Source organism: Oryx dammah, unplaced genomic scaffold (assembly GCF_014754425.2).
Source record: "Oryx dammah isolate SB20612 unplaced genomic scaffold, SCBI_Odam_1.1 HiC_scaffold_1, whole genome shotgun sequence".
Classification (NCBI taxonomy): Eukaryota; Metazoa; Chordata; class Mammalia; order Artiodactyla; family Bovidae; genus Oryx; species Oryx dammah.
The window spans coordinates 26,365,138-26,383,966 of NW_024070185.1; the positions used below are offsets into that span (position 1 = coordinate 26,365,138).

The 18,829-nt window shown below is 35.0% G+C and overlaps 1 protein-coding gene across 3 annotated transcripts in view; it reads right to left on the minus strand.

Moving 5' to 3' along the window:
* Positions 1-18,829, minus strand: part of CNTLN (centlein) — a 360,480-nt gene that overhangs the window by 90,088 nt on the left and 251,563 nt on the right. For all 3 annotated transcript variants that reach the window (XM_040238523.1, XM_040238506.1, XM_040238514.1), the window contains exons 14-16: positions 15,089-15,180; positions 10,185-10,726; positions 5,226-5,403 (exon numbers count right to left, since the gene is read on the minus strand). In XM_040238523.1, the coding sequence (XP_040094457.1) occupies positions 5,226-5,403; positions 10,185-10,726; positions 15,089-15,180 (812 nt within the window). The remainder of the gene's footprint in view (positions 1-5,225; positions 5,404-10,184; positions 10,727-15,088; positions 15,181-18,829) is intronic.

Sequence of the window (18,829 nt, forward strand, 5' to 3'; positions counted from 1 at the left end):
CAATGTTCATCGCAGCACTGTTTATAATAGCCAGGACATGGAAACAAAAGCATCAATTCTTTAGCACTCAGCTTTCTTTATAGTCCAGCTCTCACATCCATACCTAACTACTGGAAAAACCATAGCTTTGACTAGATGGACTTTTATTGGCAAAGTGATGTCTCTGCTTTTTAATATGCTGTCTAGGTTGGTCATAGCTCTTCTTCCAAGGAGTAAGCGTCTTTTAATTTCATGGCTGCAATCACCATCTACAGTGATTTTTGAGCCCCCCCAAATAAAGTCAGCCACTGTTTCCCTATCTATTTCTCATGAAGTGATGGGACTGGATGCCATGATCTTAGTTTTCTGAATGTTGAGTTTTAAGCCAGCTTTTTCCCTCTCCTCTTTCACTTTCATCAAGAAGCTCTTTAGTTCTTTTTTGCTTTCTGCTTTAAGTGTGGTGTCATCTGCATATTTGAGATTATTGATATTTCTCCCGGCAATCTTGATTCCAGCTTGTGCTTCATCCAGCCCAGAGTTTCTCATGATGTTTTCTGCATATAAGTTAAATAAACAGGGTGACAATATACAGCCTTGACATACTCCTTTCCCAATTTGGAACCAGTCGGTTATTCTATGTTCAGTTCTAACTGTTACTTCTTGATGTGCATACAGATCTTTAAACTCATTTTAACAGCAACACAGGATGTAGGAGGAAAGGAAAGGCTAGGCTCCAACTCCAGATGAGCAATCTGAGGTCACAATGCTAGGGCAATGCATATAGAAAAGCCTGTATATCTTCTTTATTCTTGAGTAGTATTCTATAGTATGGATTAACCATTCAGCTATTGAAGAAAATTTTGTTGTTTCAGTTTCTAGCTATTAAAAATAAAGCTGTTATGACCATTCATGTACAGATGTTTAACTGTTTGGGGTAAACATAAATTTAATTTCTATGAGATAAATGTCCATGAGGAAGATGGCTGGATTGTATGGGAAGCATATAATTTCTTGAAAAGAAACGACCAACTGCTTCCAAGAATGCCATACCTCTTTATATTCACAATACTATATGAGAGATATACTAGTACTATATGAGAGATTCAATTTCTCTGCATCCTTGTCAGTACTTGGTATTTTTTTAATTTTAGCTGTTCTAATAGATGTGTATCTTATCAGGGTCTCAATCTTTATTTCCCTAATGGTTAATGATGTTGAGCATCTTTATATGTGCTTATTTGCTATCCATTTACTCGTTTCTGTGAAATGTCTGTTTATGTCTTTTGCCTCTTTTCTAATTGAATTATTTTTCTACTGTTGAGTCTCAACAAAAATCCTTATGTATTCAACATATCAGTCTTTTGTCAAATATATGGTTTTATAAATACTTCCTCTTGGTCTGTCTCATGGTTTTGTTTTTTTTTTTAAACCCTCTTCATAGGGTCTTTCACAAAGGCAAAGTTCTTAATTTTGATGCAGTTTAATGTACTGGTGTTTTCTTTTAAGGACCATGTTTTTGATAACATGTCTAAAAACTCTTCAGCAGGCTCTAAGTTTAAACGCTCTAAGATTTTCTCTTATGGTTTCTTCTTTAAGTTTTAGAATTTGCTTTACACATCACTATCTGTGATTTATTTCAAGTTAATTTTTGTATAAAGTGTGAGGTTTAGGTTCATTTTTTTACCTAGGGATCTCCAATTTTTCCAGCACTACTTGTCTCCTCTACTGAACTGTTTTACACCTTTTTCAAAAATCAGTTATTTTTCACACTTGTAAATCCATTTCTAGGTTCTCTATTCCATTATGTAAGTGTTAAACCTTTCTTCCCCTCCTGGGGGGTGTTTGGTATCACCAGTCTTGACATTAAATTGAGTGGTAGGCAATGATGACATCCTTTGTGGTGGGAACACAAAGCCATTATTTTTTCATTAAAATTTCCATTTGGTTCTATTTTATATCTTCTATTTCTTTGATGAGAATTTCTACTTCATTCTTGAGATGTTCTAGTTTTTCATTGTTTCAAGCCTGTTTGTAAATGCTTCTTGAAGCATTTTTAATGACAGCTACTTTAAAGTACTATCATATAGTTTGAATGGCTGTGTCATCTTGCTGTTAGCTTCTCTTGCTATCTTTTTTTTCATACAAGTTGAGGTGTTTCTGGTTGCTAGGTATGATGAATGATTTTGAATTATATTCTGGACATTTTAGGTGTTGTAGTCCTCAGTACTTCCCAGCTGCGATGCAAGTCCAGTCTCTGATGACATCCTGGTTGGTAAGGGGCACCTCATTATCACTGGGGGTGAAAGCTCAGGCTTCCCAAAGACCTCTGCTTACACCACCTTGTTTGGGAACTGGAGCATGACCTTGCTTCTGTTCTTCACTTGGCCTCTCTTGACATAGTGGACAGGGTATGGGAGGCTTTATAGATATGGGAGGTTATGAAAGTCCCCATCTCTGTATTTGACCTCTGAAATTGAGAAAAACCCTGCTAGGAAAGGAAAGGGCCATCTCTTCATTGCTGGATACGGATGCATGTCCAACTCCCTATGTGGCCTCTAATGGCATAAAGGGGAGAGTCATTACCAATGGCTCTTCAATGGCACCTGAAAGTGGGAGAAGGCATGCCTTCTCACAGCTAGGTGAGAATGAAAGTGTATGTTCCTCACTAGGTCTTTACTGGTTGAGGGTAAAGGTAGGGTTGCAATTTTTCCCATGGTGTTTGGCTAGGGTAGGGCAGTTATTATGTAAAAGTTTTCTGTTTTACTGGGCTGTCCATTTCCTGGTCCTTTGACTAGAGAGAATAGGGTTTTATAGGGGGCTTCTATCATCTGACCAACTGGCCTTTCCAAGTTGCAGATTTCTTCAGCATCCAGGCCAGGATATATGAGGCAAAATGAAAACCCAGAGACCTTACCAACCATGTTGTTCCTCCAATTCTGAGATCCCTACTTGGTGTGTCTCCTCTCTACTTTTCAGAATCTTCTCATTGTTTTATTATTAATTTATATTGATAGAGTCCCTATCAAAATCCCAAAGGTTGGTTTGTGAGAAGCTGATTCCAAAGAACAAAGGACCAAGAATACTGGAGGGACCCTTGAATGAAAACAAGATGGGAGACCTGTTCTATTATCAGTTAAGACTACTATAAAATAACAGTGATGAGACAGTATGATATACATGAATACACTGATGGAACAGAAGGAAAAGTCTAGTTACCACATGTATATGCACACCTGATTTACAACAAAGGTGGTGCTACTGCACAGAGTGGGGGAAAGTGTAAAACTTAATCCCTATCATTCATCATATGCAAAAATCAATGCCAGACATAGAGGTCAAAATCAAAACAGTAAATCAGACAATACAGAAAAAGGCAACAAAGTAGTATAAAAATACTGAAGTCGAAGTAGGTAAAAAATTTATAGAGGGCATAAAAAAGTATTATTCATAGAGGAAAAAATTATTAAATTTGACCACGTTAGAATTATGATGTTTTATTCCCCAAAAGATTCCACTAAAACGAGTGAAAGGGCACAGGATGGCGTAGGGCAAGAATATAATCAACAGAAGACTCATATGTAGTATACATAAGAACTCCTCCAGATGAATAAGGAAAAGACAGACAATTCATTTGTAAAGTGGGAAGCACTTAAGGAAGCAATTCACTGAAGAACTCCAAATGAATAATAATTAAAAGAAGTAGTATTTAACACCTTATTAGTAATCATAGAACATTAACGCACAATATGACTCAATATACAAACAAAAGTGGCTGAGATAAGGACTAACTTAACATACGCTGATAAGAAGCAGTAAAAATGTTCATAGTCTGCGAGGGAATGCAACAAATTGGTTGCACTTTGGAAAACAGTATCACCTAAAATCTTAGAAACAGATTATCTATGGTATAGTAATCCTACCCCTAGGCATTTCATTGTAGAAATGCCCATACTTGTATTTACAAGAATATTCATTGCAACATCATTTACAAGAAATCCAAACTGAAGCAACCCAAAATTCAGTAGTAGAATGGGTATATAAATTGTGATATATTCTGATAGTGAAATAATATACAACAATAAAAATGAACATATTCCCCATAATATTGAACAAAAAGGCCAGAGACAAAATAAAATACAGATTCCATAAAGTTCAAAAAACAGACAAAATTAACCATAATGTTAGGAGAGATAAAATAATAAAGAAAAGAAGGGGAGTGAATAAAATTAAGATAATGGTTACCTTGGAAGTGAGAAGTTCTAATATTTGCCAAACACAATTGGTACAATTTGACCAGCTATAATTTTCTGACTCCCAACAATGTACATAGATCTATTCAAATGAGTTTCTATTTATAAATTAAGCTGTACATAATCAACTTCAGCTACACAAAAATTCCAACCAAATAATGTGTAGCAAAATAGATTTCTTTAAAAACTATTTATCAACCAACCACTCAATCAGCATGCACTTAGCATATAATTTTTCATCTAAACTTTATTATGGTAGTAACCAAGATAAACTTTAGTCATTCTTGAGCTTTTCCCTCCAAAGTTCTGGCAAGATCTCAAAAAATAAACAGTTTTAGACAAGGTTTTTAAAGAAACTTACAGGTTAATTCAAAGCTAATCTTTTTTTAAAAACAAAATAAAATTATCTTTTCTCAGTTTTTCACTGATCTATGCCAAATAGTAAACCTTTAATGACATATCAGTAAAAAGAATTACTGAGTAAGTTGTCTCGGAACATTAATATTTCAAGACTTAAAATATATTGGGGAATAAAATACATTAGCATGAAATAAGAAAAATAAACTAAATACATTGGGCAGTATGTATTTATTTGTACATGTATATACATTACCTAATGTATTTACACTAGGTAGAAATTAGAAATTCAAAGACTTAGACTAAATTTGTTATTATGAAAGACAATATAAAACAGAAGCTTCTTCTCTTCATATATTTTATGTACCTGAAAAATGAACTTATTATCACATTTATTTCTGGCTGAGATACTTTAAGATTTATATTTAGGAAAATTATATCTACTTAAATTTTTATCTATGCAAAAGATTTTTTAACAAATTAGTACTTGAAAATTATTTAAAAGTGAGCATTTTCACTGCATATTACAAAGAAAACAATTTTTAAGGATTCAAATTAAATCACTGGCAAGAAAAATTAAGTTATGATGCATGAGATGAAATTTAAAACAGTCTATAATTAATCAAAACTGTTATATACCTTTGGGGTCTTGCCATCTACATTTGGACATATCTGTACTATTTCTTTTCCTTGCATTTGGCTGTCCTCTGTTTGGTCACTTTCTTTCTGGTCTCGTCTGTCTTCTGTCGGACTTACTTTCTGGGATGTTTCTACAATAATTGTTCCCAAATTTCGTAAGTTCTGTGTTTCAGAATCACTGATTGTGGGAAAAGGGAGAGATATAAAACCCAAGAAGAAGAGTTGTTAAATGTACCTCTTTTAAGTTCAAGACTAAATAATAACACAGGTTTCATATATATATATATATATATATATATAGCTGTAAATTTAATTTGAACATTTACTAGTTCTCATTGTTAAGAGAGAAAGTTAGTCTAAATATATTGAGAGAAAATTTGTGTAAATAGATTTTACTAAATTATAAAATCTCATCAAGAATTTAGATTATCTAATATCACAAGCTTGCCAGCATCACTTCTATAGTATTTCTCTAAGTGTAAAACTCAGGAAGCACATGTTTTGACATGTTCAAGGTTAGAACACTCACTACTTTCTGAGCCAGGGCAGAAAGTTTTAATAATTTCTAACAGAAAGGAAAGTTTTCTCTTAGTGTAGGACAAAATTTGAATCTCTGAGCCATTCACCCATTGATCTTAGTCCCATTTCTTTTTTTTTTCTTTTTAAATGTGTGGTTTTTTTAATTTAATTAAGTTTAATTTTTTTACAATACTGTATTGGTTTTGCCATACATCAACATGAATCCACCACAGGTGTACATAAGTTCCCACTCCTGAACCCCCCTCCCACCTCCCTCCCCATTAGTCCCATTTCTTATGAGTAGTCATCATTTAATAAAATACTTAAGGAAATCCTTGCCCTTGGGTAGCTTTCATTCTAGTGGGGTGGGGGTACAAGTAAGAAATAAGAGGACTAAGTTTTACCACAGTGTGTGTTAATAGTTTGAGATAGTACGTTAATAGTTTGTGTAAAAAAAAAATAAACGGAAGAAGATTAGAAGTGCTAGTGTTAATGCTGACTAGAAAAGTAAGTCCAATCCCTTTTCTACATGGATGATCTATTTGGACATAGTTATATGACACCAGTAACAGTGGTTTCTCCAAGAAAAACATCTCTGCTGCTGCTGCTAAGTCGCTTCAGTTATGTCCGACTCTGTGTGACCCCATAGATGGCAGCTGCCAGGCTCCCCCATCCCTGGGATCCTCCAGGCAAGAACACTGGAGTGGGTTGGCATTTCCTTCTCCAATGCACGAAAGTGAAAAGTGAAAGTGAAGTCGCTCCGTCGTGTCGGACTCTTAGCGACCCCATGGACTGCAGCCCACCAGGCTCCTCCATCCATGAATATTCTTAACATAAATGCTCTTGAGATGCTTTCCCATCCTGATCCCTCCTGAAAGTACACCAGTTTATTTTGATGGACCATTATGTCCAGAATTTAATTTCATATTTCAGGTGTACTATGAGAAGTATAGGATTCCTGATAGATGCAGACTAAATTTGTGTAAGCTTTTCCAACATGCATTATGAACTGAGACATAAAGGATTTAACAAAACCTCCTAAAATATTTTTACATACATTAAGTCTCATATTTTTCCCATTGTATAGCTGAAAATTTGGCATTTTATAGCCAAGTATAGGACCCTATCATCTTTTGGATAACTGTATCTTCCCAGTCTATTGTGATCTTTGGGGTTTTTGATTCTATTTTGTAATGTACTTTCCAGCCCTTTCACTGTCTCCTTTTCCACAGATTTGATAAACATGTTTTGCTGAAATTCTGCTTTTCTTCTTCAAGGTATTAACAATCCCTACTGATTATTACCCATCAAGATAAAGGTAATTTGTATATTGGGACCCACAAAACACAAGTTGCCCCAGTGGACTGGCCCAGTCAATCAAAACCAAATTCAGCATCAAAACATTAATGCAAAATGCATCACTGTCAAGGAAACTTAACATACACCAATCACAATCCCCCAACCCAGCTTCAGCTAGTTTACCTTACCCTAGAAAATAGAACCCACAGCCTTAAAAGGAAATCCCTGATCTTCTAATCAGTCATGTTCTGTTTCTGCTTGGCCTCTTCTTACTGTTGCTGTTTAGCTGCTAAGTTGTCCAACTCTTTTGCCATCTCATGGATTCTAGCCCACCAGGCTCCTCTATCCATGGGATTTCCCAGGAAACAATACTGGAGTGGACTGCCATTTTCTTCTCCGGGGGATCTTCCTAACACAAGGATCAAACCCATGTCCCCCTTATTGCAAGCACCTTCTCTACCACTGAGCCACCAGAGAAGCCCTGGCCTCTTCTAAAGTGCTTTAAAACTCCTCTTGTCTCAAATCTCTTGAAGAGTCCTCCACAGCTTGTTAGGCACTGGACTCCCCTAATCTGTGCTTGTTCCCCACACTTGTTACTAAATTGTTTTTTTTGTTGTTATTTGACATCATGTTTTTGTAATGCTATATAACAATGGGAAATAAATATTAATAAGGTAGTGATGATATAGTATCATACAAATGTATAAAGGACCAAGCTCTATTTTCCTCACTATCCAAGTAAATTTTTTATTTTTTATTTTTTTTTTTTCTTGAATTCTTTTTTTTTTTAATTTTTTTTTTTATTTTTATTTTTTTTAATTTTAATTTATTTATTTATTTTTAATTTTTACTTTACAATTCTGTATTGGTTTTGGCATAGATTGACATGAACCCACCACAGGTGTACATGTGTTCCCAAACATGAGCCCCCCTCCCACCCCCCTCCCCACAACATCTCTCTGGGTCATCCCCGCGCGTCAGCCCCAAGCGTGTCATATCCTGCATCAGACATAGACTGGCATTTCGATTCTTACATGATATTATACATGTTTCAATGCCATTCTCCCAAATCATCACACCCTCTCCCTCTCCCTCTGAGTCCAAAAGTCCGCTATACACATCTGTGTCTTTTTTGCTGTCCTGCACACAGGGTCATCATTGCCATCTTCCTAAATTCCATATATATGTGTTAGTATACTGTATTGGTGTTTTTCTTTCTGGCTCACTTCACTCTGTATAATCGGCTCCAGTTTCATCCATCTCAGCAGAACTGATTCAAATGTATTCTTTTTAATGGCTGAGTAATATTCCATTGTGTATATGTATATTTGGGTTGGCCCAGAAGTTTGTTCAGGTTTTCCATAAGACAAACATTATGGACGAATCTGGATGAAGTTTTTGGCTAATCCAACAGAATATTCTGAAATCCTGAAGCTTCATTTAGGATTTCTAATAGTTTGAGAATTCTTTGCATTTGAGTGATTCCTAAGATTGTTCTGTCAGGCAGGAAATGTAACATAATCCTCACAGTGTAAAACTGAGTTTCACTGCTAAATAACTTAAAATGACGAACCCTATGTTTTAATAGATATGGTGATACATCTCCCAAAATACATGACCTTCTGATATGCATTAAGAAGACAAAATTGAACTGAGTGTATTTCTTAACTTTCATGTATTTATTCACATATATATACACATGAGTATATATGTACCACTATATTATGAAGTGTGGTAGTACCAACTTATGAGATATAATTAGTAGATGAAACCAGAATTTCCTGGAAGACATTGATAAACACTTAGTGGGTTTTAAGCCAAGTAGGATTTTATCTCTAATTACTTTTGAAAATATGGAAGAAAACCTTAGAAGAGATAACAAAGAAGTAGGAATGCAGATTTGGTCTTTCTTACTACCTTTGTAAATTTGTTTCTGAGTTTTTACCCTGCATAAAGACCAGAGGCATGACCAATGTTCATTTAAAACACTGGTTCCCAAACTTGTCTGCATATTGGAATCAGCTGCAGAGACTCCAAAACTACTGAAGCTTGTATCTCGCTCCAGAAGTTATGATTTAATTGTTCTGGGATGTGGCCTGAGCTTTGGAATTTTTATAAGATCCTCAGGTGATTCTAATATGCAAACAGGTTTGAGAACTGCATTTTAAAATGTTTCACTTCTACGTCTAAGAAAACTATCCAGAAACATCTCAAATCTAAAACAGACCACGACTGCAGATAAAAAAAAAAAACTTAGGAAAATAAAAGGAAATATATGCTGCTATAAAACAAGACAGAATTACAGAAAATTGTTCCATGTGTCTGTTAGCAATTCTGGCAACACTAAATGTCCTATTATTTAGGTATAAAAAGAGGTGTTCTATCATCCATTTACCTTTGTGGTTTTACTGACGTGCTTCAAGTGTATCTGTGAATGGATAGCCAAGGGTAAAGGAAAGAAATATTATAGATTTTTAGTATTCCCTTGCCGCTATTCACTAGGGGTTATATAACTTAGAACTAGCAATCTGTAGAGCTTTAACTTTAAAGAATGAATTTTAGCCACCATTCAATTAAAGTTAGTACAATGACTTTGCATAATACATACATGAAATAATTAGTGAAGATGGTTTTTAATTTAAAGGATGTTAAACAGCTTGTAGACATCTGGTAACAAGCTGAAATGGGTCATTCAAAATTTATCTAACTAAATTAAGGGGAAAAAATGTTTCTCCTCCCAGGTTGCCATGTCACAAGATAACTAAACCGACTTAGTAGGCTTGCCTGGGAATCCTTAGCTGTCAGTGGTGAATATGCAAAGGGCCAGCAAATTAAATCAACCTGCCAAACTGTCAATTTCAAGCCTCATGACTGCATGAAAATAGCATCACTGGAAGAAATCAAGCATTGCCTTCTTTTGGGTTTCCTGGCACCTATTCAAATACTCATGCAGTTGTGGCTAATTTTGCATGCAAATTTCAGTCAATAAGCTCAGAACAAGACCTCCCAAGATATTTCAAAGGATCTGACAGTATTTTTTCTGAATACCAAATCGACAGTAGTTGAAATTCAATCTCCATTTGCTGGTGCTTTACATATGCACAGTGTCCCCACTACAGACCTAGTTAATGAGAGCTTTACCTGCTTTCACTCACATCCTCCCAGTCGTCCTTGCTGAGGTTCTCAAACACATTGCTCATGACCTTGATGGAGTGATTGAGAACAGTGTGGTAACGGCCCACAGAGCACTTTTTCTTGGCTGTTTTAAATTTAACCTTGGTGGTGGTTGTCTTATACTCAGATTGCCCAGATCCAGATTGCGCTTCTGTGGTGGCCATCTCAGATTTAGCTTTATCCGCTGAATGCTGTAATTTCTCCATTGAATTCATCAGCTCTTCATTTTCATTTCTCAACTCATTAGCTTCTGCCACTTGTCTCCTTAGGGAAATGACTTCTACCTCCAGCTCACTGATTTTTGCCTCAAGTTTAGCTTTGTCTTTTTCCACACCTCTACTTCCCTTTTTTAACTGTTCCAGCTCTTTTTCTCTGGTCTTTGCATCTTCTTGCTGCTCTTTAACAAGGGATTTCAGGAAATCATTTTCTTTCATTAAATTTTTATTCCCTTCTTTTAATTTTCTTGACCGTTTCTCAAAAGATCTTAGCCGATTTTCCAATTCAATGACCTAAACAAAACAGTTTTATTTATTCTTTTAAAAGCCCAAAGAGAATCTACTGTATTTTTATTATTTCTAACTTATAAAAATAAAATTTCATTTAGCATAAGGACAAAATAAAAATGTAAAGTACTTAATTTCTAAATGATTCTAAGGTGGTATAGATAAATACATTCCAAAATGCAATAATACATCTTTTAAATAAAGGACAGATGGTAAAAGAAGTTAAAATTTTACACAATGTGATATAGAACTAACTATACTAATAAGCTCTGCAGAGTTCTGTGAGACCATAAATGCTTTGGTTTTATAATCTACTATTGGGAAGGAAAACATTCCTTTCTACCATTCTAGGTTCTTTAACTGGTCTAAGAATGAAATTGATATAAGACAGATTTAAAACAGCAAAACTAAAATTTAATAACATGTACAACTCCTGTATACTTGGAAGATATCCAGGAAAAATGAGTAACTCCCCAAAACGGCTTAAGCCATCACCTTACATACTATTTTCATCTAAAGACAAAACAAGAGTAGACGTATATGAGTTTGCACCAGACTACTGTAGATCTCTGGGAAACAAATTCTATTGTTCCCTCTCAACGCAAATACTTTACTGGAGAGCTGGATAATGTGACAAAAAATACCATGTTCAGGAATACATGAACATTTTTACTTTTCCCAAATCACTCTATCACCAAATCATATTCTCCATTTAGTAAAAAATTCTACAAGCAAATCAGGAATATCACCCTTTTATAATCTCTTCAGTTTCTCTCAATGATTTTTTAATCACTGCCCCAAACAGTATAGTTTTCATAAATATACTTTAAAATATTTTGGCATGTTAGATTCCAAGGTGGAGTGAATTTAAAGGGACTTTTATTTTTTTTAATTCATGAAAATAAATGATTATAACATTAAAAATGATTTTGACAGTGATGATATAAAAATATTAGTAAGAAGGAGTTCAGTCTGGAGGAAATTGAATTTTGAGCCTGGTCTAGATCTCACTTTTAGCTCTGACTGTTTTACCCCAGGAGATATTAATCTATTTTACCTTTACTTTCCTCATCTGTAAAATGGGAATAGTAACAGCTATCTTCTAAGTTATAAGTATTAAATATGATCATATATGACAATTCTTAGCAAATAGTAAGTTCTAAACATTTTATCACCATTTCATTATTGTTAATCATAACAGCTATTTAATAAAATTACTTGAGATAAAATTGCAGTTACCTACACTAAATACTGCTGAATTAGCTTTTAAATCAACTTACACTTTTATATTTTATATTTATATATTTTATATCAACTTACACATATTATATTAAAATATAATATGTTATGAAGAAATGTAGCAAACATCTTAAATTTGAGAGTTCAATCCTAGAAACTGGCATTATTTTTTTTTATTAAGATTGGGTACAACTCATGAAAATTTCATATGCAACAATGGAGAAATACCTTTTCTAGGTCTGGTATGTTTAAAATGTTTAAAGTTCCTCAACTGCCTACTGTGAATCTATGTTTAATCATAAGAACTAGTCAAGATTATTTGTATTTAAGTTTAAAATGGGGAACAACATAGATACTACTTCTAAAGAATTTGATGAGGGAAAGTTCATAGCATATATGAAAGTGTTATTCAAGGTCACTCTCTAAAAATTGTTGTCAAATTGACTTTGCTGCTGCTGCTGCTAAGTCATTTCAGTCGTGTCTGACTCTGTGTGACCCCAAAGACAGCAGCCCATCAGGCTCCTCTGACCCTGGGATTCTCTAGGCAAGAATACTGAAGTGGGTTGCCATTTCCTTCTCCAATGCATGCATGCATGCTAAGTCACTTCAGTCCTGTCCAACTCTGTGTGACCCTATGGACAGCAGCCCACCAGGCTCCTCTGTCCACAGGATTCTCTAGGTAAGAATACTGGAGTGGTTGCCATTTCCTTCTCCCAAATTGACTTTACTTCTCCAAAAACAGAAAGGAAAGTTTCAACCTATATTTGAAAATGAAAGTCTAGGGAATTGTTAAAGGCATTTGGTTTGTGTGCTAATAGATTATCTCAAGTCCAGTACTGAGAATTTAATTTACCAAAAAGATGGCTTCTTTCAAAACTGAAATAAAACACCTGACTTTTTGAAGTTTGTGTATTACTTTGCTAGCGCTGTCATAACAATGTACACAGATTGAGTGAATTAAACCCTGATAAAGAGTTGGATACAACTGAGCGACTTCACTTTCACTTTTCACTTTCATGCATTGGAGAAGGAAATGGCAACCCACTCCAGTGTTCTTGCCTGGAGAATCCCAGGGACGGTGGAGCCTGGTGGGCTGCCGTTTATGGAGTCGCACAGAATCGGACACGACTGAAGCGACTTCACAGCAGCAGCAGCAGCAACCTCATTTTAACTTAACTCTTTAAAGACCGTCATCTTCAAATATAGTCATATTCTGAGATACAGGAGATTAGGACTTTGACAAAAGAATTTGGTTGTGGGAGGAGACACAATTGGGCTTACTGGTGGCTCAGATGGTAAATAATCTACCTGCAATGCAGGAGACCTGGGCTCGATCCCTGGATTGGGAAGATCCCCTGGAGAAGGGAGACACAATTTACTCCATAAGGGTTGAAATGTTAGTATTTTTTTTAAAAAAACAAATCTACTCATACATTTCATTTCTACTATGTACAAATATTGTTTTCATGTTTTCAGTATCTTTTAAAGCCATTCTGAATTGCATATATATCCTTGTAAAATAAGGAAACTCAACTAAAAGGGGTTAAATTATGACTCATACAATTGCATTATTTTTTTTAAGTGACAAATTTGACACATGGTCCTATGAAAATAATTCCTTTGAGTTTTTCAGGAGTTAAAATAGATTTCTGGATCTGCTATAGTAGCAGGCAATTAAGGGGAGCAGAATGCTGACACTCTAAAATGTCTCTTTGGCACATGTCATCTCTTGAGCTGGTTGTTTTTAAGAAACTGCGGTCCTAGGAGAACATCTAAAAACTGAGCAGTAACTGACTCCAGAGCCCCAACATCTTTTCTTGTCTTTAGTTGAAGAAGGTATTTAAGGTGACAGCTTAGGCCATTTCACAGTGTCAGTTTCCATGCACTATCTCCCATGTATACAGGAAGTACACATGTTATTAAACTTTGATTTTTCTCTGTTAATCTGTCTTTTTATTACAAGGGATGTCTTATCCAAGAACCTAGAAGAATAGAGGAAAATTATTTTTCCTCCTCCACATTATTTAGGGCAGTTGGAATGAAATAATAAATTTCTTTAGGGTTTATACCCCAAGGTAGTAAGTAGCAGTATAGTATAATATGTCCACGGAGATAAAAATTATACAAAACTTGGCAAAAATGAACAAATTGTTCTGAAACAAAAAAGGTAAGCTGCTATAAAGTGTATGGCATTCTATCTGGAAGTACTTACTTTATTTCAATTACTTATTTTACCTTAAGATAAATGAACACGAGCATTTCTTTTTCTCTATGTTATAATGTCAAACTAATATGTCATTCAGTAATAATGAGATGACAGCCTTTGTTACCTGACCATATGGCGAGTGTTAGAAGTATAAGGAATCTCATCATCTGCTGTATATGAACAGATTTCCTACAAATCAATCCACAGATGTAGAAAATTTAAGTAACTACATTAATATTTTTGTCTATATATGGACACTTCCAGCTTTTTCTAAGTATCCAAGTGGTAACTGGTTACAAGAATTATCTATTTAAAGAACATTTCACAAAAAGTGCTAAAATAAAACCAAGCCCATTTAACTGAAATTGATGACTACTAGTTAAGTACAAAATTGCAAAGATAAATGTGAAGATTTTTAAACAACATTTTATAACCAGGTTGTAAGATAACCAGGTTGTAAAGTGACTATAGGATTTGTATGGAGGGGTTCTGTTAAAACAGGGAGAGTTATACCAAATTATATAGGCATAAATGTTTATCTAAAATGAGATGAGAATGTATAATTTTTAACTTTAAAATTATAAACATATTACCATTTTACTACATAAAACTGAAACTATGCTTTTTTTTAGTTTAAATAAGTGTTTAAATGTAAAAATTTTTTATACTTTCTATTGTTAAATTCATTCTTTTTATCCCTTAAAAATATTTTAAATCTATGTCAAAAGAAGCATAAATGTTTCCACATTTTTTATTTCACTAACATTGATTTTTTAACCCCATTTTGGTAAGCCAATGATTTTGAATTTAAATTAAGGATTCACACAAGGTTTAAGTTCATTAGCCCTCATTTTAAAACATAATCCTTTATGTTAAAATTCAGATTTAACTTGCTCAGTTCAATATCTTAAAGATTAGAATACCTTCTGTAATGTCTGCTCTGACATTTCTTTCCAATTCTTCTCTGGAGTACTCTTCTTGACCCCATCATCTTCATCATGTCTAAAGAGTTGTTCTGGCAGAGAATAAATAATATAGTATGTCTATATAGTATTACATATATATATATATAATACATTATGGTATCCCATATACTGCTGAAACACTGTCCTGTCATTTTAAGGAAAAGGGGTCTATAGTTTCTCCACCATGAATAATGTAGTCTATTTCATTGTCAAATACTGGCCATAAGCTGAATGGTGACCCTTTTCAAGATTTTCAGTCACATAATTATGTATCTTTGTAGTGTCACTTTTTTTTTTTTTTGGCAGTGTAAGATTTTCAAAGGTACAACAGATCTGCAGGTTAACAATGCTGTACTTTTATTCCCATTTTCATTCTTTTGTAGACTATTCCCTCTTTGCCTTAAAAGCAGAATTCACTGCCTTTTTATCTACACAGTCACTACTAGTTTTGTTCTCTGGATCTTGTTCCCTGCCAGGAGGATCAGAGTGATTGCAGAACAAAGCAAACAGTAACAGAATTAGGGTAGACTGAGACTGTAACACCCCCTACCACCACCTTTTTCTTTTTTTTTTTTTTAAGAAAAAGATCGTGCACTGGCAGAGTAAAGCACAAAAATCACATTTCCAGAATAACTGACTTTACCCAGTTAAGGGTAAAGTTCAAATCATTCCTACACTGCCCAAGCATCCCTTCAAACAAGCAAAACTATATAAGAAACATAACATTATTAAAGGAAAAAAAAATCGTAAAACTTCAGTTAATATTATTAGAATTGAAATACATTAAAACCTATAAATATTTTTCTTAGATAAACTAGTGACAAACAATATTTTCTTACTGAATTATTTTTGAATTATATTTCTCAAAAAATCAAAAAGGGGGGCAAAAATAACAATACATAAAGCTAAAAGGCAGTATATCTGTATTAGTCAGAGATGATTTTGCTTTAAAGTATGCTTGGCTGCTGTAGGTCAGTGTAAAACTTTGATTTATCAACAAAGGAAAAAGAAAACAATATTATTCTCTGTAGAGTAGAAATCCTCTTGGTATAAACAGTGACTAACAAGTTTGTTAGAGTGAATTAGGCATTTCTTTTGTCTTTGAAACATGACATATCCAATTAAAACTTCTGTACTCATGAAATAAATAGAACATTATCCTAAGGATAATAAAAGTCAGAATAGGTAGAATTTGCCACCTGGGGAATATGTACCTTTACCTTGATAATCATCGATTGGTTCCCAAGTTTCTCTTTCTAGTCCCCTAACACCATGGTGCTGAATTCATTTACAACATTCTTTCAGCAATATAGAAATAATATGCAAATACAATTCATCTGTTCTAGTGATTTAAATATCTGCTATAGTTCTTAGTAAAATATTTACACTTAAAAATAAGAAAACAATTCTATATTCAAAGACCAAGTAGCTAAATAATTCCAAAAAAATAAATGTTAAAGACATTTAAAAGTGAATTTGACTGCTGTTTTTATGCTCCTAAGTGTGCTTCAAGATTCACAGGTGGACTGGAAGAGCATGTTCACCTGTGGTTTTCTGTTGAAAATTCTGTTTCTCACTTTCACAGGTCTTATAAAGAATATACAAGCAGCCTGAGCCAGGCCAAAGAGAGAAACAAACACACAACTCTCTGCCCCTTGATTCCCCTCCCTTCCAAGGATCTCAGGATTTGGGAAGTGAACAAAGAGGATTTAGTTAGAAATATATAGGTCTATTTCTGTCCTTTGGTAGATGTATGAGAATATGCTTCACCTTAAGTTCAGTTCAGTACCATTTACTCAGTTGTGTCTGACTTTTTGGGACCCCATGGACTGCAGCATGCCAGGCCTCCCTGTCCATCACCAACTCCTGGAGCTTGCTCAAACTCATGTCCGTTGAGTTTGTGATGCCATCCAACCATCTCATCCTCTGTTGTCCCTCTCTCCTCCTGCCTTCAATCTTTGCCAGCATCAGGGTCTTTTCCAGTGAGTCATTTCTTTGCATCAGGTAGCCAAAGTTTTGGAGCTTCAACTTCAGCATCAGTCCTTCCAATGAATATTCAGGACTGATTTCCTTTAGGATGGTCTGGTTGGATCTCCTTGCAATGCAAGGGACTCTCAAGAGTCTTTTCCAACAACACAGGTCAAAAGCATTAATTTTTTGGTGCTCAGGTTTCTTTATGGTCTAACACTCATATCCATACATGACTACTGGAAAAACAAGAGCTTTGAATAGACAGACCTTTGTTGGCAAATTAATGTTTCTGCTTTTTAATATGCTGTCTAGGTTGCTCATAGCTTTTCTTCCAAGGAGTATGCGGGTTTTTTTTTTTTTTTTTGTTTCATGGTTGCAGTCACCATCTGCAGTGATTTTGGAGCCCCCCAAAATAAAGTCTGTCACTGTTTCCATTGTTTCCCCATCTATTTGCCATGAAATGATGGGACTGGATGCCATGATCTTAGTTTTCTGAATGTTGAGTTCTAAGCATCAAGAGGCTATTTAGTTCTTCTTTGCTTTCTACCATAAGGGTGGTGTCATCTGCATATCTGAGGTTATTGATATTTCTCCCAGCAATCTTGGTTCCAGCTTGTGCTTCTTCCAGCCCAGCGTTTCTCATGATGTACTCTGCATATAAGTTAAATAAGCAGGGTGACAATATACAGCCTTGACGTACTCCTTTTCCTATTTGGAACCAGTCTGTTGTTCCATGTCCAGTTCTAACTGTTGCTTCTTGACCTGTATATAGGTTTCTCAAGAGGCAGGTCAGGTGGTCTGGTATGACCATCTCTTTCAGAGTTTTCCCACAGTTTATTGTGATCCACACAGTCAAAGGCTTTGGCATAGTCAATAAAGTAGAAATAGATGTTTTTCTGGAATTCTCTTGCTTTTTTGATGATCCACTGGACGTTGGCAATTTGATCTCTGGTTCCTCTGCCTTTTCTAAAACCAGCTTGAACATCTGGAAGTTCACGGTTCATGTATTGATGAAGCCTGGCTTGGAGAATTTTGAGCATTACTTTACTAGATTGTAAGATGAGTGCAATTGTGTGGTAGTTTGAGCATTCTTTGGCATTGCCTTTCTTTGGGATTGGAATGAAAACTAACCTTTTCCAGTCCTGTGGCCACTGTTGTTTTCCAAATTTGCTGGCATATTGACTGCAGCACTTTCACAGCATCAACTTTCAGGATTTTAAATAGCTCAACTGGAATTCCATCACCTCCACTAGCTTTGTTCATAGTGATGCTTTCTAAGGCCCACTTGACTTCACATTCCAGGATGTCTGGCTTTAGGTGAGTGATCACACCATCATGATTATCTGGGTCATGAAGATCTTTTTTGTATAGTTCTTCTGTGTATTCTTGGCACCTCTTCTGAATATCTTCTGCTTCTGTTAGGTCCCTACCATTTCTGTCCTTTATTGAGCCCATCTTTCCACAGTTTGTTGTGATCCACACAGTCAAAGGCTTTAGTGTGGTCAATCCAACAGAAGTAGCTCTTTTTTCTGGAATTCTCTTGCTTTTTCTATGATCCAACAGATGTTGGCAATTTGTTCTCTGGTTCCTCTTGCCTTTTCTAAATCCAGCTTGAACATCTGGAAGTTCTTGGTTCACATACTGTTGAAGCCTAACTTGGAGAATTTGAGCATTACATTGTTAGCTTGTGAGATGAGTGCAAGTGTGTGGTAGTTTGAGGAAGGCTTT